The sequence below is a fragment of the Eptatretus burgeri genome, chromosome 10, assembly GCF_056783735.1.
Source record: "Eptatretus burgeri isolate ZD-2024b chromosome 10, Ebu_testis_v1, whole genome shotgun sequence".
Taxonomy (NCBI): Eukaryota; Metazoa; Chordata; class Myxini; order Myxiniformes; family Myxinidae; genus Eptatretus; species Eptatretus burgeri.
In genome coordinates this window covers 46,063,587-46,086,134 of record NC_140970.1, presented here as the reverse complement: position 1 = coordinate 46,086,134, position 22,548 = coordinate 46,063,587, and the positions used below count along the sequence as shown (strand labels likewise).

The 22,548-nt window shown below is 44.5% G+C and overlaps 1 protein-coding gene across 6 annotated transcripts in view; it reads left to right on the top strand.

Annotated features, from left to right (window-relative positions):
* Positions 1 to 22,548, top strand: part of FANCD2 (FA complementation group D2) — a 273,881-nt gene that overhangs the window by 167,445 nt on the left and 83,888 nt on the right. For all 6 annotated transcript variants that reach the window (XR_015062404.1, XM_085898104.1, XM_085898102.1 and 3 more), the window contains 2 exons: positions 2,277 to 2,407; positions 10,249 to 10,348. Coding sequence is in view for 5 of the 6 variants with exons in the window: in XM_085898104.1 (XP_085754230.1) it covers positions 2,277 to 2,407; positions 10,249 to 10,348 (231 nt within the window). In the remaining variant the exon portion in view is untranslated. The remainder of the gene's footprint in view (positions 1 to 2,276; positions 2,408 to 10,248; positions 10,349 to 22,548) is intronic.

Genomic DNA, 22,548 nt, shown 5'->3' with positions numbered 1-22,548 from the left:
CTGTCCTTGAGATACCCCCACAAGAAGAAGTCTGGAGGAGTAAGGTCAGGGGAATACGGTGGCCACTCAATGTCTTCGTAGAGGGAGACAAAGCGGCCCTCAAAATGTTGGTGGAGAAAACGCCTTGTTTCCCTGGCTGTATGGGGCGGTGCCCCATCTTGCTGGAACCACTGGGTTCTCATCTGGATTAGGTTGTTTCTCCTACGGGCCTGAGTACGTAGCTCAGGCAGATATAATTCCTGAATAATTTCGCGATAGTTCCTCTGGTTTACCGTGCAAGTGCGTCCCTGGTCATCTTCAAAGAAGTATGGACCAATTATCCCATACCAACCAACCGCCACCCACATGGTGACTTTGATAACAGATCGAGGCACCAGTTCAGTTGATGCATTACCAGGATTTTCAGTTCCCCAGTCTCGAAAGTTTTGCTTGTTTACCTCCCCGGACAAGTGAGCATGGCATTCCTCCGTCATGTGAAGTTTTTTGAGGAAGTCTGCATCTTCCTCCAACTTTCCTGAGAACCAATTTGCAAAGTCTAGTCGTTTGCGTTTGTGTTGATCAGTAAGCACCGTTTCCGTTTGAATTTTGTATGGAAAGGCATGAATGTCTTGGCGAAGGATCCTCTGAACGGTGCTCTTATGAATGCTTGTCTCGGCAGAAAGTCGTCGAATCGATTTCTTTGGACTCTGAACGACCGCCTGTCTCACCATTTCCACATTTTCTTCACTACACCCTGTCCTCTTCCGACCACTGTGACCCTTGTCGAGGTCACAGATGGTTCCCACAGTGGTAAACTTTGCGATGGTGCACTTTATTGTCTGAAAGTTTGGTGCATGGCACAAGTGGATACCGAAATGTCTCGAGTAAAGACGTTGCACCTGTATGACACTTTTCGTCTGGTGCCAAAGTTCAACAATTTTCGGCCGTTGTTGAACGGTCAGTCTTGGCATTTTTCTGGTGCTTGCTTGGTATCAAAATAAACTTCAGGATCTCTGAAACAAGAAATGAAGCATTAATGACAAAATTACTGCTTTTTTAGGATAAAACGAAGCATTTTAAAAGTTGTCTTTTTTTGGGACACCCTCTTTATGCCAAGTTTCAGGAAGTTTCGATGAAAACTGTAGGCTGTGAAACAAAAAAGTCCGCAAGAAGAAGATGAAGAACAACAACGTGAGTAATACTTAGAGATCCTCCACGAGGATCTAAAAATCCTGCAACTCGGTGAGGAAATATTTTGTCCTCTTACTGATTGTAGTAACAATATTCCACATGAAATATGACTGTAAAGCTGATTAAAGTATTTTTGTGTGTGTGCTTTTGAGCCCTAACTAACGCTATTCGTTCTAGAAAAATCGCTTTCTCTGTTGCCTGGGTAATGGATCAAGACCTTACATCACTCTTGAAGTTTTTTTTTTACTACATATCAAGCTTTGGACACAAGCCTTCTCCCAAAGCAAAGTGATTCCCAGATTGTCTTTGTGGTCTTCAGGATAGCCTTAGTAACCGTTGTTAACTGATTAACCATAAATTTTCATCATTCACCTCGACCTGTGCTCGTTTTGCTGACTAATTTAATTTCTCATATTACCTTAATGACTCTCAATTCTGCACCACTGCCCAAACTGCACCCGAGGTAGCATCAACCTTACCATCCTACCCACTCCCCCCCCCCACCCTTACTATATTTTGGGATGTGGGGGAGTGTGTACAACATGTTAATTAAGTTTGGTGATGCTGTACTATACTTGTTACAATTTCTTCTGCCAGCATGCCTTTTACATTCACTAAATTCATTGTTATGCAGTGTACCATATAACGTATGAATCACTAATGGATTTGCTAGGATCAGATAGTACCCCATTTTTTGGTAGCCCATCAGTTTCAGGATATCCCCTTTACCCCCAATGTTTTTCAGTTTTCTTTTCTCTTTTTTTTTTTTTTTCTTATCGCTCATGATGCGATGCGATGGCTTGTACCTCTCCCAGCACATGGCTCATGTGACCTTTGTGGCAAACAGCAAGCTGTGCACCTGTGCTCCTGAAAGCATGCAAGCCAATTTTGTCAGAGTTTGGAATTTAACATACCTTTCTTTTTGTGTTCTGAACTGCCTTTAATGTTAAATTTTTCATTTGCTATTATTCCTTCCCTTTCCTCTCTCTTCTTCACCTTTACTTCTTCCTGCTATGATATATAACAAATCCCATCTATTTTTTTGTCAGTGTTTTGCATGGAAACAGGTTAACGCTATGTTGTTTTGCTCTCGCACCCCACTGTAGGCCTACCTTTTCATACCTGCAAGTGTTTGCAAAAACATTACCCAGCTGCTCCTCTGCTGTCATGCTTGTAAATATTCTTGTGGCTTTAGGTGAAAGAACCTCAACTCCACATCTCAGTTGCTCTAAAACAGGTCAGTTGGTTCACCTGCATGTAATATATTTCTTGTAGCAAGGTGATAACTGCACTTTCAGGCATTGCTTTTTTCATGAAGTTGTAATGCTGACGCATCATTTGTCTGCTCCATATGAAGAAATTGTAACTCTTTCCCTGAATTTGTCCATCAAGCATAACGACATTATCTCATTAGAATGACACCCAATGCCTTGTTTGTCTGGTTACATCTGTTTCTTTGTCTCTGTTCTTTTATAGTCCAAGAGCATTAGGTCAAAATAGGCCCTAACCTGGACATTTTTGGTAACAAGCTGATTTTTTCAGGATAGGTCCAGGAATATGTCTAGAATAACATACTAAAAGTCCTCATAAATCCTCCTTGAGCGTTTTCCGCAATCCAAGATGGCGTCCAAAATGGCCGCCTCTTCTGTTTTTCTCATAACTTTGCAAGCAGGTTTCCCCAAAACACACTTTAAATGTCTACATATATGTTTTGAAGTATGAGGAACTCATTAGAATACATCTTAAGAGATGCTGAAGCACGCAAGTACCAATAAGACCTCTTGAGTTCTTCCAAAAGTCCAGGCAGAAGCAGACGCCGACACCCTGATTGTCTCCACAGCACTAGCACTGGCAGAGTCAGAACATGTGCCAGTTGCTGTCGTTGGTACGGACACAGACTTACTGGTAATGCTAGTTGCTCGGGCAACCTCTTCCACAGATGTGTACATGCTATGCCGCAGTAATCCTGTCACGGTCTTCAACATTCATGAGATTCAGCATGCCATAGGGGACACAAGAAATCACTTGATGTTTCTTCATGCTGTGACGGGATGTGACACGGTCTCTGCGATCTATCGTCAGGGCAAGCGTAAAGCTTTCAACATGGTGCACAAGAAGCGGGACTACGACTTGCTGGATACCTTCACAAACAGTGGAAGCACCCATGACGAGGTGGAAAAAGCTGGGGAAGGCTTCATTCTTAAGCTTTATGGAGCCAGCAGTTTTGAATCTCTTGATTACTACCGTCACATCGCATACAAACGGGCAATCGGTCGCAGTTCCCTGAGTTCATCCTTTCAGCTAGAAAGTCTACCTCCAACTAGTGCTGCAGCAAAGCAACATTCATATCGCGCCTATCTTACCGTCCAGGAATGGATGGGTAACTCCTTATCTCCAACAGAATGGGGCTGGCGATTTCAGGACGGGACTCTTACCCGGGTAGAAACAGACATTGCTGTTGCACCCGACACTTTGCTGAACATGGTGGCATGTGCGTGTAAACCAGATGGTTGCAGAAGCATGACATGTAGCTGCAAGAAACTTGGGCTCTTTTGTACCTCAATGTGCAGTAAATGCAGTGGTCTCAATTGCAACAAGACAGCACCAACTCTTATAGATGCCGACGATGATATTACCCCAACTTCAGAGGACATCAACATTGAAGATACAGCATCCGACGATGAAGACAATGACTGATGCAACTAGGTGTGTGCATGCGTAAGGTAAAGATTCATCTGAAACTTTTGAGGTTTGAATCTCTAGCATGATCTTGTTTTGAATGTCTTTGCCTCTTGAAACAGGCTAAAACAGCAGTGTGTTGATAAGTGGCGGACATTTTGAGCACCATTTGAATTTCAGAAAGAACTTCAGCGGTTTTATTGTTTCCTTTGTACTTCAAAGTATCTGAATGAGTTCCTTATTTCTCAAGACATAATATATTTAGAGATTTAAAGTGCATATTGAGGTAACTTAGTCACAGGGTCATGAGAAAAACAGGAAATTGCAACCATCTTTGGCACCATTTTGGATTTTGGGACTAGTTCAAGTAGTTTTATTGGTATAGATATGCGTGTTTCAAATCTGCGAATAAGAATTTGTCTAGATTCCTTGACTCCCATAACATATATAAAGACATTTTAGTGTGCTTTATTGGGTTACTTAGTTGCAGAGTTATGAGAAAACAACAACAGGAAAAGGGGCATTTCGGGCGCCATTTTGAATTTCAGGATGAGCTCAAGTGTTTTTATTGGTAAATGCGTGTTTTTGAAAAATTCCCAATAAGTATATGATTCATTTCATTGAGTCGCAAAACATATATTAAGCCATTTAAAGTGCGTGTTGAAGTACCTTGGTGTAAAACCAGAAACGGCAGCAATTTCTCGCCATTTTGGATTTCTGAAAGAGCTTAAGCGGTTTTATTCGTTTTTGTGTGTTTCAAAATCTTCCGATATGTATTGTATTGAGTTCCTTATACTTCAAAACATATGTGTAGACATTTAAAATGTGTTATAGGTAAACCTACTTGCAAAGTTATGAGAAAAACAGGAAATGGCGGCTATTTTGGACGCCATTTTGGATTGCGGAAAACGCTCAAGGAGGATTAATGAGGACTTTTAGTATGTTATTTCACACACATTCCTGGACCTTTCCTGAAAAAAATCAGCTTGTTACCAAAAATGTCCAGGTTAAACCCTAATGCTCTTGGACTATTATTATTCGCTGCCGTTCGACTTGGTCCGAAACGGGGTTTTATGGATTGGGTTTCGTCCATGCTTGCGTGCGTCCGTCCGTCCGTCTGCAGCCATGTCTCGGACATGCATTTACCGATATTGTTCAAACTTGGCACACAGATAATGAATGATGTTTTTTTTTTTTTTTTTTTTTTTTTTTTTTTGTATACCTTGGTCGAGGCTCGTATGAGAGCTCACACACAACTCACAGCAAGGAGGCATGAGACAAGAGGGGCGGGAGTGGAAGGGACAAAACAGTGGGGAACAGACACATTAGGTGAACTGTGGAAGGGAGAGGGATGGGGATGGGACGGGGAACATGGCGAAGAGAAGATGGACATTACAGGGACTTTCAGGAAGGAAAGCAGGAGAAATGAAGGAAGTGGGCTTGGGTGGATTATCGGGGGTAGAAAAGATCGAGGATTTGGATGGGGGAAGATAAGAGGTGGTGGTGAACAGCTGTTTTGAAAGCCTGGAGGGAAGAATGGGAAAGAATAGAGTGAGGAAGTTTATTCCAAAGGCGGGAAAAAAGAGGAATGAAAGAGTGAAGATGAGCAGTGATTCGTGATTTTGGTAGTTTTACCAGAAGGGGGTTGTTGGCGGACCTTGAGCGCCCTGTGGAAATGTGGTTGGGACAAATCGCAGAGAGAGCAGGGGGGCAAGGCTGGAGAGGAGTCGGTAGAAGACAGAAAGACCACCGACCAACCTGCGGTGATTGAGTGAGAGGCCCAAAGACTCAGCTTCATTGCGGGAGATGCCAATGATCTTAAAAGCCCTGGTTTCGACAGCGTGAAGCCGAGAAAGGTGGGAGGCAGGAGCACCAGCCCAGAGGGGAGAGCAGTACTCCATCAGGCTACGGACAAAAGCTTTGTAAGTAGTCAGGAGCTCAAGAGGGCCGAGGAAGGACTTTGCACGACGGAGGATTCTCAGTCGGCGACTGGCTTTTGAGGCAAGGTTGGAAATGTGACTTTCCCAGGAAAGGTCATGGCAGATAGTGAGACCCAGAAGCTTGAAAGAAAAGACTTCTTCCAGAGGATTGTTGAGAAAGTGGATGGGGGGTTTTGTAAACGGTCCTTTCGAAGAGACATAGTGAGAGTGTGAGATTTGTGTGGATTGAAAGACATGTTCCACGTGTTGGACCAGTTTGTGATTTTATCCAGATCTGCAGTGAGCGAAGAAGCTGCTGCTTGCCGGTCTGAGGGATGACAGATGGTACGGCAGAGGGTGGAGTCATCGGCAAAGAGAAATAGAGGATTTTCCAGAGAGTCCGAGAGATCATTGATGAAAACCAGAAAAAGAACAGGGCCCAGAACGCTACCTTGAGGAACTCCAGCCTGCACAGGAAGAGGGGATGAAAGAACTCCATTTAGGGCCACACGTTGACTGCGACAGGAGAGGAAGTCTGCGAGCCATGAGTGGAGATGGCCTTGAATACCATGGGAAGAGAGTTTGGTGAGTAGTGCAGGGTGCCAGACTGTGTCAAAAGCACGTGATATGTCCAGGGATACGGCTCGGATTTCCTATCTGGCATTGAGGACCTCCATCCATTGATGGGAGAGCAGTAGCAGCATATCCAGGGTAGAGTGACCTGGTCTGAAACCAAATTGATGATTGGAAATCAAGCCATTGGAGAAGAGGAAGGATTTCATGTCTGAAGCGATGATGGATTCCATAACCTTGCTGATGATTGGGAGAAGGCTGATTGGTCTGTAGTTACAGGGATCTGTTTTTGCACCTTTTTTATGCAGGGCAGTGATGTTAGCAGATTTCCAAGCAGATGGCAGATGACCTTGGGAAAATGAGAGGGTGAATAGAACAGAGAGAGGGTGAGCAAGAGCAGAAGAGCAGGCTTTGAGGACACGTGGGCTGATGCCGTCTGGACCGAAGTTGCAGAATCTGACTCGAGGTTTGAAAGCAAGCTCTCCACCTTGTCAGGAGAAAAGGATACAGAGTCCAGGGACAGTTGGGTGCGACTGGGTAAAGTGGGTAGAGATAGTGATGGGTTTGGGACACAAGATTTAGCTACAAACACCGAGTTTAGACATTCAGCTTTATCACGTGTGGAATCAGCAGTGCGGCCATTTGAGGTAAGGGAGGGGATGGAGGGGGAACATACACCAGAAACAGATTTGATTAAACGCCACCAGGATTTTGAGGAGGGAGAGAGGTTTGAGAGTTCAGACTTGAGATGAGAAAGATGTTGTTTTCTGGCTCTCCTGAGGGTAGATACACACTTGTTCCGAGCTTTGTGGAAAGAACTGAGATTGCTCCTCAGTTGGGTTTGCTTTCCATGAGGCAAAGGCAAGTTGTTTCAGGACAACTGCCTCGCCACAAGCTTCAGTAAACCAAGGGCGGGAGGAAGGGTAAGACAACTGAACACGAGAGGGGATAAATCTGTGCATGAGGGAGAGCAAGTTTCTTTGAAAGAATTCCCAGGATGAGTTGATGTTTGAGAAAGTAGTGATAGGAGACCAGTCTGTAAGTTTGATGGCTGCTCGGAGACCCTGCCAGTCGGCTTGAGTGAAATGCCAGACTCGACGGCGGTGAGGTGGTTCTCTGATAACAGCCAGAGAGATGTCCACTTTAACAAGGACGTGGTCAGAAGAACCAATTGGAGCGAAGGAAGAGCAGCAGATATTGTCAGGGAAATTTGTCAAAATCAGATCCAGAAGAGATGGAGTACCATTGGTTGAGATCCGCGTCGGGAAGTTGACCGATTGAGTCAGTCCCAATGAGTCACAGAAAGCTTTTGCTGATGTCCCATGGCAGGTGAGAGAGGTACCCACACCTAGCCAACTGGCGTGATGACAATTGAAGTCGCCACATAAGAGGAAGAGAGAGTTTGGATGAGAAGATAGAAGATGGTCCATGTTTTCGGAGAGTGAGGTGTAGATGGAGTCATCACTGTTCGGTGGACGGTACAGTACACATATAAACATGAGGTGGGAGTGGAGGGGAAGCCGAAGCCAGAGGTATTCCTGGGGGTGTGGGGGAGTGAGAGCAGTGCAGGGAGAGTGAGGAATAGAGTCTTTGATGAAGAGAGCAACACCTCCACCAGGACGAGGCTCAGGTCTGTCATACCGTAAGAAGGAGTAACCAGGGAGAGATACTTGGGAGTCAGACACGCCTTGGGAGAGGAAAGTTTCTGGTAGGCAGATAATGTCTGGTTTGTCAGTGGCAACCTGTAGGGGAAAGATCTGAAAGGTTTGAGCGAAGGCCCCGGATATTTGAGGTCCACACTTTTAATGAAGAGGTAGGGGAGGAGGCTTTGGGTGCAGGAGGTGGAGGGGGCGGGGGAGGGTAGGACGAGGGATGAGGGGGGGAGGTAAGGAGGGTTGCTGAAGGAGTGTAGGGTATTGCAGAATAGCGAGGGGAGGGGGCCGAATGAGGAGGAGAAAAGGCTCTGTGGTGCTGGGAGAGAGGGGGACAAGAGACAAGGAAGATGGCAGTTGAGGATTTGAGGAGGTGGAGTGAAGAGATGGAGGTGAGAGGGCAGTGGAGGGAGGCAGGTTGTTGGATGAGAGGGGGGGCAACTTAGAGAAGGAAGAGTGAAGGGATGAAAGGTGGGAGAAAGGTGAGGGGGGAATTTTTGAAAGAGGTGAGAGGGAGGCTTGGAGGAGAAGAGTGGGATGGTTGATTGGAGAGTGAGAGTGAGGGGTGAGGGGGGTGAGTTGGCACTGAAGTTGGAAAAAAAGAATGGTTGATGGAAAGCGAGCATCCATGGCAAACTGTGGTTTTTAAAAGTTTTAGGTCAGAGATGCGATTTAACACAATTCTTGATGGATGCAATGAAGGCGAATTCAGAGCATGGAGAGAAGAAGCGCTGTAATAGTTGGATTTTTTAGGCAAGGAATGAAGGAGAGGTCGAAATGAGAGCAGTCTGTTAAAATAGCAGAAGAGTAGTGCATTGTGAAACAGTAAAGAGTACCACATGTGTGAGAGAGGAAGATGAAGCATTATGAGATCGTTTTTGCTGTTAATATTAATGTGAGAGAGTTCAACAGATTAGGTCATGGAAGTGTAAAAAAAAAAAGAAATCGAGGAAGACGAGGAGGAAGTTAAGAGGAAGAAGAAGTAGCAGAATCGGGAGAAGGTGAGCGTGTTGTTGTTGTTGTTGTTGGGTATATATATATATTTTTTTGAGATAAGAAAGAGATTAGTTGGGAGAATGGGGGATGTTTGGAAAGTGGGGAGGATGAAAATTGAAGGTAATGGGGAGGATAGAAATTGAAGGTAATGGGGAGAAAAAACAAACAACAACAAAAAAAAAAACGATCGAACACCGAGTGGAACCGGTAGGCCTCAAGCCTAGGACTAGGCCTCAAACACCAAGTAAGAACGTCGACATAAATACTCACAAAATAGCACGATTTTTGAAACAAAACCGAACTAGGAACACACATTAACATGTAGGTGAGAAAATTAAACAGTTAAAACGGGACAAATAACAACCGGAACTTAACTTTGAGAACATCAGCAGGGAGCCCCGAAGGAGACCTCTTGCCGCTCAAAACCGGAACCGGAAGGTTTACATCAGCATGTCATTTTGTTTTGAGATCAGATCCAAGATGGCCGCCTGGCGGCCATTTTAGTTGAAAAAAAACCCCCCTGATGTTGAACACGTCCCCAACCATTTCTCGGACATACATTCATGGATCTTGTTCAAACTTGTCACACAGATCATGAATAATGGCTTACATATGCACATCCCCCCACCCCCCACCACCCCTGAGATCAGATCCAAGATGACTGACTGTTGGCCATTTTGTTCAAACTTGGCAGAAAGACAACACACGAGAGTACACATATGCAGAAGAATTTTGTTTTGTCATCAGACCAAAGACTGCCGACTGGCAGCCATTTCAGTTAGTTTATTTTTTTTTGCAATCTGAACAAAGATCGCTGAGTGGCGGCCATTTTGTTGATATTTACAACTATTTATTGGCATTCCCAAAATATATGAGTATTGAATCCCTTCTGTGCAAAATTTGCCTTCTTCATCGAAAACATCATACATGTCACGTGACCAACTATCTTACACAATATATAACTGCATGACCCACATCATTAATATTCATGACTGAATAACCCAATCGTAAGCAATTTTCCATGTCACATGACCACTCAAGGCAGTTGCTCATGCACATAAATCTTGTAAATATGGGCTAACCCTTTAACTGCGTACAGCAAAGTTACTAAAACCATGGATATGATGTTTGATGTATTTTTCTCCTTGTTTTTTTAACTTCTGTTTTCCTTTCTTCTGTTCTTTTCATCATTTTTTTTTCCTTTGATTTTTTTTTTATCCCATTTGCCTGTTTTCTCTACCTCTTTTGTACATTGCCAGCTGCTGTGGCCTTAGGGTTCTTAAAGCAAGTATGGCTGGCCCCAACAGGACAACGAGAGTCAGGTACTAAATACAACAAAGCCCTCGATTCCCTCCTCAGGTGGGTGGATGCTTATTTTCATTATATTCACAGTGGATGCTTATTTTTTATAACAAAAGCGAGTGCATTTCTTTCATTGCTGCCTTATTAATATTGAGGAGGATGAGTGTTTTTTTTTTCGCCACCGATTTGAAACGTGTCTATTTATTATGTATGCCAGTCGGGAATTTTTTTGCCTCACCCTCTCCACAAGTGACATTTCTGGTGCTTCTGCCACTTCTCATTTTTGTTTTCTTTTCAACTCCAGTCTTTTCAAATGACCTCATTTCCATCCTCTAATGAATATTGAATTAACTGTAAGCAAGTTACCTTTTCAGCAATGTATCACATTAGCCCTTTAAAACCTGTTTTATAAAGCCATCGCGATTGGAGTGTGCAAGTTTTACGACTTGGTTAAACAAAAATTCACACTATTTATGCTCACACTCCCCACCTCCGTCTGTTCTTCCCTTTCCATTATTTTGTAACTTGCATGTTTGGTTTTGTACTGAGATTATGCTGCTCAACTGCTGTTGGAATCCCATTCCTCATGAGTGTACTTTTGTAGAAGCAAACTCCATGTGAATACTTGATGAGGTGAGATTCCTGATGAAAAAAACGTTTTGTACCTTAAACAAAAAAGAACCTTCAGCATAATGATGTTAGCTGCCATTTGCTTGATGGTTGTCGAACTTGTTTGCTGCTTTTGACCATTTCTTGTAATGAGCATCATGTGTGGTGGAAAGCGATGCTGCTTCTGGATTGTCATTGACTTTGTCATAAGGCCAAAGCAATTTCAATTTATATTTTTTGTAACCTTCATGTTGGTGTTGGCACATCTATGAACCAGCCTTCCCTGCATCTACTGGTTTCTCAGTGTGGTTGTTCTTTTGTTTGTTCAACACTTGTTTGCTAAGTGTTGTGTTTACAGTGCAATGCATTTGCACCTGAAAGCTGCGCTTTTTATTTTCAATTTTTGCTCATTATGAAGTTGCACTTAGGCTTCTCGTATGCCTTTAAGGTTAATCTGACATTATTATTGTTTTACAGCTGAGAATCCTTTCTCATTAGTTCAGTGAAGTACTATTCTCTCGTAATTCCTGCTGAACAAAATCCAGTAAATACAAGAATACATAAATCTAGGTGGAAATGGTTTGGACTTGGTGAAAGAATGGAGTAGGAAAGATAAGTGGAAAAAAAAATGCCAAAGCAGGATAAACGGTAAACGGCTAGTGAGGAGACCCAGAACCAGATGAAAGCAAACAGTGGAGAAGGATATAATGAAGATGGAATTAATATTGAAGAACAACATGTAGTACAAGAGGGAAAGGGTGGAAAGCTGTTGTTCGGGCCTTATGCTGCATACCTGCAGAAATATAAAGATGGAGGACTGCTTCAGTGGCACAGCTGCACCCAGCAAATGATGCTACACACAGCCATATGCTACATATGAAAGAAGCAGATCGAGATACTCTTCTCTGTGGGCTGGCATGCCCACATCATATCTGCCTCTCCTTAATTCTGTGGAACGTAAAGCTTAAAACATTATTGGTATCTCCCCCAATGAGGCAGAAGTGTAAGGCATAATGCTCTTGCATCGTTGGCAGGTTTGTGGCTGCTCTGTCTCCTTCAACCTTTCCTCCAGTCTTGCTCCCTGTGCTCTCTCAGCCTTCTGACCCACCCGAGGCTCCTCCAGAACCCACACGAGCATTGAGCTCTCATGGTTAAAATTCCCCAAATCCAGGTTTACCGACTACCTCCACTCTTTTGTTGCTCTTTTTTCCCCATTTGTGAAACTGCCTTCCTGAAGCTGTTCTGTCACACTCTTCCCCCCAGGGTTTCAAGTTAGCAGTGCACCACCATATCATGTCATCTCCTTTGTTGACCTACATTTCTTTTCTACCCCCATTATTCCTTCCAACTGAGCCCTCCAACATGCTGGTTGCTGTTTCCTTCCCTCATTTCTCTCCTTTTTTTTCCTCTTCATTTATTCATTTGCTTGTTGTGCCTACATGTTGTTTCACTCTCACTATGTCAGCTTTTTGCCCTGCAACCTCACTTTTCAATTAGCCTATAACTTGGATATACATGTTAACAAAAAGTTTGCTACTTTATACAATTTTGGATCTTCTAAGGTTGAGCATCGATGTGTCATCAAATTTTTAGTCAAAGAAATTTCCAGCTCAAACAAAATCCACAAATGCAAGAGGGGTGTGTATGGTGAAGGTGCCTGATCATATTCTGTTGTTGCAAAACGGGTGGTTGACTTTGAGTGTAAAGGTGAATCTCTTGAAGATTATCCCAGGTCAGGACTCCCGGCTATTGTGATTGACCCACGAACTGTGGTTAAGGTCGAGGTAGTAATCATGGAGGATTGCAGCATTCATGTTGCCAAAGTATCCACAGAACATAAAATTTCTCAAGGCAGCATTTTCATGATTATCCTTAAACACCTGCCGATATCCAAGGAGTTGGCAAGATTGGTCCACTAAAACCTCAACACTCACAATCTACATCAACAGCTATCGTGATGCCAAAAGCTTCTTTAACTGTTTAATGCAGATCTGGCTGATATCACTTGTCTAGTAACTGGTGACCAAATCTGGTTTCACCACTGGGTAGCTGAAACCAAATTTGAATCTATGAAATGCAAGCACAAGAGATCACTGTCACCGAAGAAATCTGCACACCACAAACCCACTGTGGGCAACACACGACGGCCTCAATTTTCTGAGACCATATTAAGGGAATCCTGCTGATCAACTATATGCCTCACGAAACTACAATCACAAGTTAATACTATGTCGGCCTTATACAAAATATTTTATCAGTTGCTGAGGAATGTTGACCAAATAATTAATATATTCCTTCAGGACAATACACCCATGCACAAGATCCCTGTTGTTCAGATCACCTTCTGTGATTGTAGCTTCGAGCGTCTGTTATCTTTTTTTGACATTTGAAGTCCCATCTGCACAGCCACCGATTCACCGATGATGACGAAGTGCCTGAAGCAACCGAGACATGGCTTGAAGGAGCAATCTGAAAACCTCTATTTTACTGGCATGACAGTTTGAAGGGCAAATAGAGCAAAGCATTGAAGTCAAGGGACACCACCAGTAAAAAAATAAAATAAAGACCAAAGGCTTGCGTGTCTTGGACTATTGTGAATATCTTGTTCCGAGAACATTTCAAACTCGCCTCGTAAATACTTTTTTCTCCGAGTGTTTTATTGGTAGTCGCTTTTGTTTTCTCTCTTTTAACCGCACTTGTTCATTCTTTTTAACACAATTATTTCAGTTTTAATGCCGGTTTAAAAATTATTTTATTTTTTAACAGTGGATTCTGAGTGTACTTTTTGATACTTGTGTCTGAGTGCTTTTTAAACTCCTGATTTTACAGATAATGTGAGGAATTTCGATCGTTTAAAAGCCATTGTTTGTTTTTCCATACGCCAGCAAGTTAAACTTTCATTTTATTACAAAATAAATCGCTCGGTCTCATGATAAAGTATAATGCAATTGTTGGACAATCTTGAGAACCAGAATGCTTCCATTGTCCAAAATGCTTCCAAAAATATCATTAATATTCATGGCATGAAAAAATACACTCTTTCACTATGATATGACATTTTCAACAATAAATGCAGAAAAAAGGTCAGCTCTCTGGGCACGATTGAGCTGAAAGCTTTCTTGCTCATGTTTAATGGTGCCTCACATTGTGGTGCTTCGAGTTGTTTTTAGGCAATGGTTGAGCCAGAAGGTGATGTAATGCATGTGACGAGAGAATGAAGGGTTTGTATCGCTTCAAATGATTTATGGCCATTGAGAGCGATGGTTGACAGAGCATATCATCATGCTGTTGAGAGCACATTGCTGTTGTCCTAACCTGCTATGATGTCAGCCGTTCCTGCTCCTATTTGAGTGGCTAGATATTTCAAGTGGAAGATCTTCAAATCTGTGGCTGGGTATTTCTGGTAGCCGATCTTCAAATCAGGATTTTGTTTGCCTTTTGAAGGAATTCTGCCGACTTTCTGAAAAAATTTTTTTGTCATCCTCTAACTTCCTGAGAACATATAAACATGTTTTAAATATATATTCAGACATAAACCCATCCTACAAGAATCACCTTGCTGTGACACTTGAGCTTAAGGTCGTCGCACTTACTTTATGGGTTGTCAATCGTGGAAAGTACAATCTTCTCACTGCAATAATTATAATCAGACAGTCATATGCACATGGTACAACGATGATGAGAAAATCTTATGATATATCAAACTTTTGTTGCAACTTGCGTTTTATAGTATCACACACCTCAGAGTGCAGTTTGCAACATCCCGAGAGCAGAGCTCTAATGAGTTTGGGATCACACTGCCAGGCCAGTTGAGCAGATGACTGTTCTCTTAATCTCACAAATGGTTTAATATGGATCCTCAGTGCACCATGTAAGTAAACGAGTCGCACCAATTCAACATCCTCGTAAACTGTGTCATAAATCAGGTGGATGCATGGCACGTGCCTTAGATTGTTCAGGACCCTTGCAGCAAGTGCTGGTGTGGCACTTGGGTTCATGATTACCATTCCAGTCATCTTCTTTCTTATGCAGCAAAAGGCTGTGAGGTAGCACCATTGGCTGAGGTCATGGCGGTGCCGCTGATGCTTTGCCCTCTGTAGGATATGGCAGGAATTTGGAATTTGTTCATTCTGCTGGCGATAACTCGCCGCCTCTTTGCGAAGGATAACATGGGATCTTTAACATCCACCAACTAATTCCAGCAAACGAGACGCCCAGTTTTACGGCCATCTACGTGACGGAACACACATTGATGAATCGCTGTGTCTGTGAAACTAGAAAGATGACAGTTCACTAGAAAGATTACAGTTTCTAGCGAGTTCGGGATTCAGTCCCAAGCTAGACAGCTTAGAGGCGAATGTGCATACCTCTTGGCCATCCTGCCGGTCCACCATTACAGCGAAGAGATGCTATTTGCTATAAGACCTCACGGGAAGGTCTATCACTCCACTCCATGTTTATGAAGACCATTTAGTTAGAAATGCATCCATGATCATTTCCCTTCCTAAAGGGGCTGTCACACCTTGACAATTTAGCCAGCGTATGCTGACGTATGAAAAATTTGTCTAAAACGCTGGCACACGTCGAATACGTTATGGGTAAGCTTTGTATACGTTAAGAGCACGCTGGCATACGTCGTAGTATGCCGAGTTCGTCGACAAATTTTAACATGCTTGAAATTTTTCGACGTATGCCAGTGTATGACTCACACGTTCCGCATACGCTGGCCATAAGTTGTAGGCACGTTACGCGATCGTTGACACACGTCGACACACGTTACTTGTAAGTTACTCATAAATCGAAACACGTCGAGGTAATGGTTAGCGTCAGTGTTCCAGACTTCATGGTTTTTTATTTTTTATTTTTTTATTTTTTCTTCGGCATGATGGTGATGTTGACACTTCGATTTCTAGTGCGGTTATAATATAATTAATAGGCTGCCGCTCAACGATTTAAATCATAACCACACTAGAAAGCGAAGTGTCAACATCACCGTCATGCCGAAGAAAAAAAAAACCCATGGAGTCTGGAACACTGACGGGTTCCTCCTGTGAACCCCATTTTTATATACCGATTCCCCTAAACGCTGCCAATACGCCATTATACGGTAGCTCTAAGTTAGTAACACGTTCAGTAAGTTCTGTGGTCGTCCTGAAGACGTCAAATACATCTACATACGTCAAATGCGTTGGAGATACGTTACACAAAGGTTCAAAGCACATTACTCATAGGTTCAAAGCATGTTACTCATGGGTTAGAAATAAGTTTCGGGTACGCTAAACATTACCTCGACGTGTTTCGACTTATGAGTAACTTACAAGTGACGTGTGTCAACGATCGCGTAACTTCCCTACAACTTATGGCCAGCGTATGCGGAACGTGTGTGTCATACGCTGGCATACGTCGAAAAATTTTTAACATGCTGAAAATTTGTCGACGAGCTCGGCGCACTACGACGCTTGCCAACGTGCTTCAGCGTGCTCTTAACGTATACAAAACTTACCCATAACGTATTCGACGTGTACCAGCGTATTCGGCAAATTTTTCATACGTCGGCATACGCTGGCTAAAACGTCAAGGTGTGACAGCAGCTTGACACTTCGATGTCTTGTGCGGTTATGATTTGAATCGTCGAGCCGCAGCCTTTTAATAGGCTACGACACGTGATCGTCAGCGATACGCTACCGCGCTATGCATAAGTTAGACTATTGTTGGGCATAGGTTGTGAATGCCGACAACATGCTCAGCAGTCGTTGATATAAGTTATCTATATGTCATCGAAACGTTCTGTGTACGTTACTAATACGTTATGCATACGTCCAACTCGTTATGAATACGTCCAAAACTGGGAAAAAAAACATAGTTCAGCGTACGCCAGCGTTTTACATACATTTTGATACCTTGCCATACGCTGGCTAAATCGTCAAGGTGTGACAGCCCCTTAAGAGGTTGTCTAGCTTTGCTGAAAAAGGCTCCTAAAGCCTCTGTGGGTTGGCTAATACTGCAGTAGCAGTGCAGCGGTGATTCTGCTTTTAGCAGTGGAAGGTTCTGTGTCCTTCAGAGACTGCAACTGAAGCCAGAAGTTCAATTCTAATTGTAAAATGTTATTTCTTGGCTACAATTCAAAATCCTTGTAAACTATGTAATGGATGCCACCCCCGATTGGATGGATGCGTGGCAGGCACCCCCGATTGGTCAGGACCCTTGCAGCAAGTGCCGGTGTGACACGGCTTCATAATCACCTTTCCAGTGACAAGTGGTTATTTGATTTTTGGGGGGGGGATTTTTTTTTAAAGATTATAATTGGCAAAAAAGTTGATTATGCACTGTTCAATCGGTGCTTGTAAACCATTGGCAGCTGTATTTTATGGAGAACTTTACTGTGTATTACTATTTATATGATTATTCACTCAAACTATAATCTGTTAATCTTCTTGGTAATCCATATTATCTTTATGATAAACTACACTGTCACGTACTATATGTTGACTGTGAAATGTAGATTTGACATAAAATGGAAATACCTCTGCCCTTCCATGTTTTGTGTTTGCTACTCTCGGCTTTGCCTTTGCCTTTGGTTTCGGCTGAGGAACACCATCAGGTATTTGTGGAGTAACATCTTGGATGGCATCAGAAAGAAGTCTCATCTGTCCTCCAGAATTGTCATATAACTACAGCTTCGTTAAATCTCATTCATACTGGACTCTGCTATACATATTATAGATATTAGAGTTCTCAGATGCCTGAACATTATTTGTGTCAGTTTTGCTATATCGCATTTCTAATTTACTCACAAGGCAGGTCCTCTGGGCTCGGCTACTTTCCCCAATGTTTGTCAAAAATGCTATTTTTTAATCAAATAGCTCACTTTATCAATAAATAGACTACTGTACACCTAATATGTAAAACTCTTTCTAACTACTCACTCATATAAATGTTTCATACTTTCTAGGTTTGGTAAAAAGCTGATATCTGGCATACCGATGTACAGGTAGTGGACAAAAAATGGAAACACCTGGGTAAATGACGGACACCAAGTGTATTGAAAGCAATGGCTTCCATACAGGTGTGGCCCGTGTCTCCAGCAAATAACATCCCAGCATGCTTCGAGTCGTGTTAAAAAAAATGCTACACAGGTCTGGGGTTGCCTATAATTATGGCGAGCATGGCTGCAAAGAGGAGACCTCATTGACTTTCAAAGAGGGGTGATTGTTGGGGCACGCTTGACAGGAGCTTCAGTGACAAAGATGGCTCGACTTACTGATGTTTCACGAGCAACTGTGTCTAAGGTGATGGTGGCATGGAACACTGGGGGTAAGACCTCATCAGCAAAGGGCAACAGTGGGCAGAAGCACATACTCTAGGATTGTGGTATCCATGCAATGATTTGAAGTGAAAGCCAAATCAGGTGAGAAGCTGCAGATCAATTGACTGTAAATGTCAACGTTGGCATGGGCAGCCAGTTTCATAAAAAAAACAGTTCTGAGAACTCCACAGAGTGGGATATCAGTCGGTTTGCTGTGCACAAACTACTCAGCCCACCTGGCAATGCACGTTTGCGAGTCCAGTGGTGCAAAGAGCAGTGGTGAAATGTGATATGGTCAGATGAATCATCCTTCATCATGTTCTCGACAAACGGACGAGTGCACGTTTGGCATCAACCTAAAGAACTGTACAATCCTGAGTGCTTAGTTCCAACAGTGAAGGGTTCTGGTGATTCTCTGATGTTGTGGGGTGCATTTTGCAGGCATATTTTGGGTGCAGTCATTCCCTTAGATGACAAGGTCAATGCCAATTGCTACTTAATGGAACTGAGTGATCATCTTCACCCCATCCACAGAGCACATGTGGTTGATCAATGGTTTGATGAGCATGACACTGATGTTATCCATATGTCATGGCCTTCTCAGTCACCAGATATGAACCCAATCGAGCATTTTTGGGATATTCTGGAACGAGGCCCGAGGCAGTGTTTGCCACCTCCATCAAACAGGTGTGAGTTGATTGACTTTCTCGTGGAAGAATGGTGCCGCATCCCTCCTGCAGAATTACAGGTGCTGGTGGACTCTATGCCACGGCGCATACAGGCCGTACTGGCCGCATGTGGTGGCCCAATGTCATATTAAGTGATTTTACATTGGTTTTTCCATTTTTTTGGTCCACTACCTGTACCTCAAAGCCATGATTCCAGAAAAAAATATATCACTACATTGTCTGTAAATCTCCAAAATGAAAATGTCCATAAACAAATGTCAGTCAATGGAGCCTCGCTTCCATTGACGAAGCGTCACGTGACCAAAGACATTTGCGAGTTATAAATAATCAACATTTTTAGCCCAGTTTTTTTTTTGTGATTGGCAAGTATCTGGAACTGAACCTATTTTTCCCATAAGACTTAATTTAACAATGTTTGCAAATTGCATGTTTACTCGGTTGTCAGAAATATCCAAGGGCTTAAACTCTAGTGTACTTGAATAAAGCTGATGGCAATAATATGGAGGGTTGGTCACTATGCGTCTATGACGCCACGATGTTTCTGATCATATAACGTCGCAGGCCCAAACACCATGTGGTAAAATGAAGAGAAACAGCTCAAGGAGTGCAGCTGGTCTCACGACCTCCAGGGCTGCAATTCCCTCAGGCCTATGCGGTCCTTGGAAGCACCACATCCAGGATCTAGCCACTGGCTCGTCATTCCTGGGTCTTGGGTGCCACCCCCCGAATCTGGGGTGCCGCCATCAGGATCTGGGGTACCTCCCTCGTGGTCTGGGGTACCGCCCTCAGGGTCCTGCGTGCCAACCCTGGGGTTTGCGGTGCCACCCCCGGAATTGTGGCTCATGTTACCTCCCGGTCCTGTCACACCTGGACACTGACTTGGCCTGGCTGCATAATTGGCGGCTTTGTGGAGGGTTGCGGGATGCGAGGTGCTGGAGTCATATTAAGTAGGATTCCTGGGCCAGATCAGCAAGAGCAGCCAGGAATTTTACTTGAGTTGTACTTGAGCCAGGAATTTTACAGCCTTTGCCATAGTTGTACTTACCAGCTGTTCCCCCCTTACCACCCAGATTTCTGTGTCCCTTTCAGTAGGTGCTCCCACTCAAAAGCAACCTTCCTCCTTTTTTTTTGTTCTTCTTGTATACAGAGTCAAGGCTCGTGGAAGAGTGAGAACACAGAACGGATCAAAATGCAACTTAACAAAAGGAACTGGAGAACAAAAGGGGAAAACGGCAACAGCAGGGCTGAGGGAGAAAATAAACAGAAACTGACAACAAGGGATGTGTGGGTAAGGTTGAGGGGCAGAGGAGAGTGCAGGGGGTAGACAAGATGGACACAGAAGCAAAATTTAGGGGAAGGGGGGTAAGTGGTGTACAATATATGGTTTTGGATGGGGGATGATCTAAGATGGTGGTGTGAACTCTGTCTTGAAGACCGAAAGGGAAGAATGATATTGTTACAGCTGTGGAAATTCGCATTACACCATGAAGGGCCCGTAGGTGAGATATCTCTAAGTACATGTGTAGTTAGCCCAAACCCGTTGTATCGAGGGAATTTGTTATTCATCCGGGCTGCGACGCTTTGAATTAGCCATTTTTTCTGTTTTATCTTTATTTTGAACCAACCACGTCTCAACCGCCATCACACAACAACCACTTTAACCACCACGCCAGCCATTGTCACCAACTACAACCATGCTTCAACCCTCAGACAACAACAACAACAACGCGAACAGCCACGACCTTTACCTTCACAACTCAATCCCGCAAACATCACATCACCGCCATTCCCAACAGCACCATAACCATCAACCCCCACCACCAAAAACCCTCCACCACCTTCACCTCTCTCCTTCTACGGCCATTCCCGCACCACCTGTGAACACTGAACGTCGGGCTGTCTCGGGCCCGTTTGGTGCTGAGCGCACCGAGCCACGAGCGCAAATAGCGGCCTTTCCGAGGGAAAATTCGGATCAAAAACTCGACACGCCCACTTTTCCTCCGTCCAATTAGCGAGCGCGGGGCGGCTTGGCCCCGCCTCCAGGCGCGTGTGTGAAGTCGATATATGCAAATTCTCGAATCAGGGGAGATTCACGCCCCCGTTTCCTCCGACCAATGGGCGAGCGTGGCTCCGCCCCCGAGGTCATTCTGATCCGAATATTTGCATATTAGCTGCTCCTGCCAGCCTATAAGAAGGGGAGCGCAAGGCGAATGAAGGAGAGTTGGGTTCTGGAGTCGCCGAGAGTTTTGGAAAAGAGAGTCGGGTCGGTCGGGTGAGGAGAGTGCGGAACGGAGAAGAGTCGTGGTGGAACTGCAAGCAAGGGATCTCGGGTCTGAGGCGAGAAGGACGGCGGTTGGCGACGAGGTTATGGTGTGGGGAATCGCTCGTCTCATCGCGGGACCCAAGCCAGCCAGCCATCTCCCTCCCCCAGGGCATCAACAATTCCCTCTTTCCCCCACGCTGAGATAGTGCAAAAGGGGGCCCCGTTCCCACCCCACCCCAAACTTCATGCCAACGAAACCCGCCAAGGAGCACGGAGTCGGGGCACAGCCGCGCGGCCACATTTGCGGCTCGCCCGCCAACGTGTCACGAGGACGCGGGTAGGACCCCCCCGGTCTCGTGGACCTGGCCACTCCTCCAGGTCACGCGCACATTTGGCCTACAGGCCTGTCTGCCCCCTTGTCTATGAGGGTGGCTTCTTTTCTTTGCTTTTGTGTAAATTTGTGTTGGCGCCGTCTGTAAAGTAGAACTGCATAAGTGTTGCCGTGTGTGCGCGTAGTCAGTATTAACTCTGCGTCGTTGTTGCTTTTTTTGTTTTAATTGCTATATGTGCATTTTGACTGTATGGCTGTATATACGTGCTTTCCGTGTGTCGCGAAATAAATGTGCATTGTGTGAACTGTGCCCGTTTCGCTTCGTCTCCTTCCTTTTAATTGACTCTCCATCCTGCTTCACGTAAAGGGTTCGTAGTGGGTGCAAAACGCCCGGTAAATAATCTGAACCGTCGAGGTCGACGATAACACCGCTCGGTTATCCTGATAGTACGGAACGGGCCGCCCAAGCGGCGTGTGTTCGGAGTTGACCTGCGGCGAGGTACAATCGCCTGGTTTCCCATCCGCGTGGGTACTTAGGTAGGTCGAGTTTGGCGAACAACCCTATCCTACGCGGGTGGCTGATTGGCACGATTGTGGTGAGGTTGAAAGGCCCACCCGTGACTGGCTCCGGGCGATAATTCCCGGAGGGTCACGACTGAATTGTCCGTCCGGTGGGCGACGTTCCGCGATCCGAGTTACGTGGCCGTCCGCACGCCGGCGGGCGTGAATTCGCAGCAATATTGAAGAGGATGTGGAAGTTGGTTCCACAGGTGGGGAAAAAGAGGAAAAAAATGAGTGGAGGTGAACGGTTATTCTGCATTTTGGAAGTTTCACTAGAAAGGGGTTGAGGATCAAATGAGGGGAGGTGAGCAGGGTGGGGGGGGTGGGGGTTGGAGAGAAGGGATGAGCACGGAGAATGCAGAGGGGACAAGAGCGGAAAGGAGGCGGAAGAAGACAGAGAGACCACCGACCTGTTTGTGATTGGGTGGTAATAGGCCCATTGACTCAGCCTCACCGCGGAAGATTCCAATGATCTTGAAAGCCTCGGTTCCATGTCGT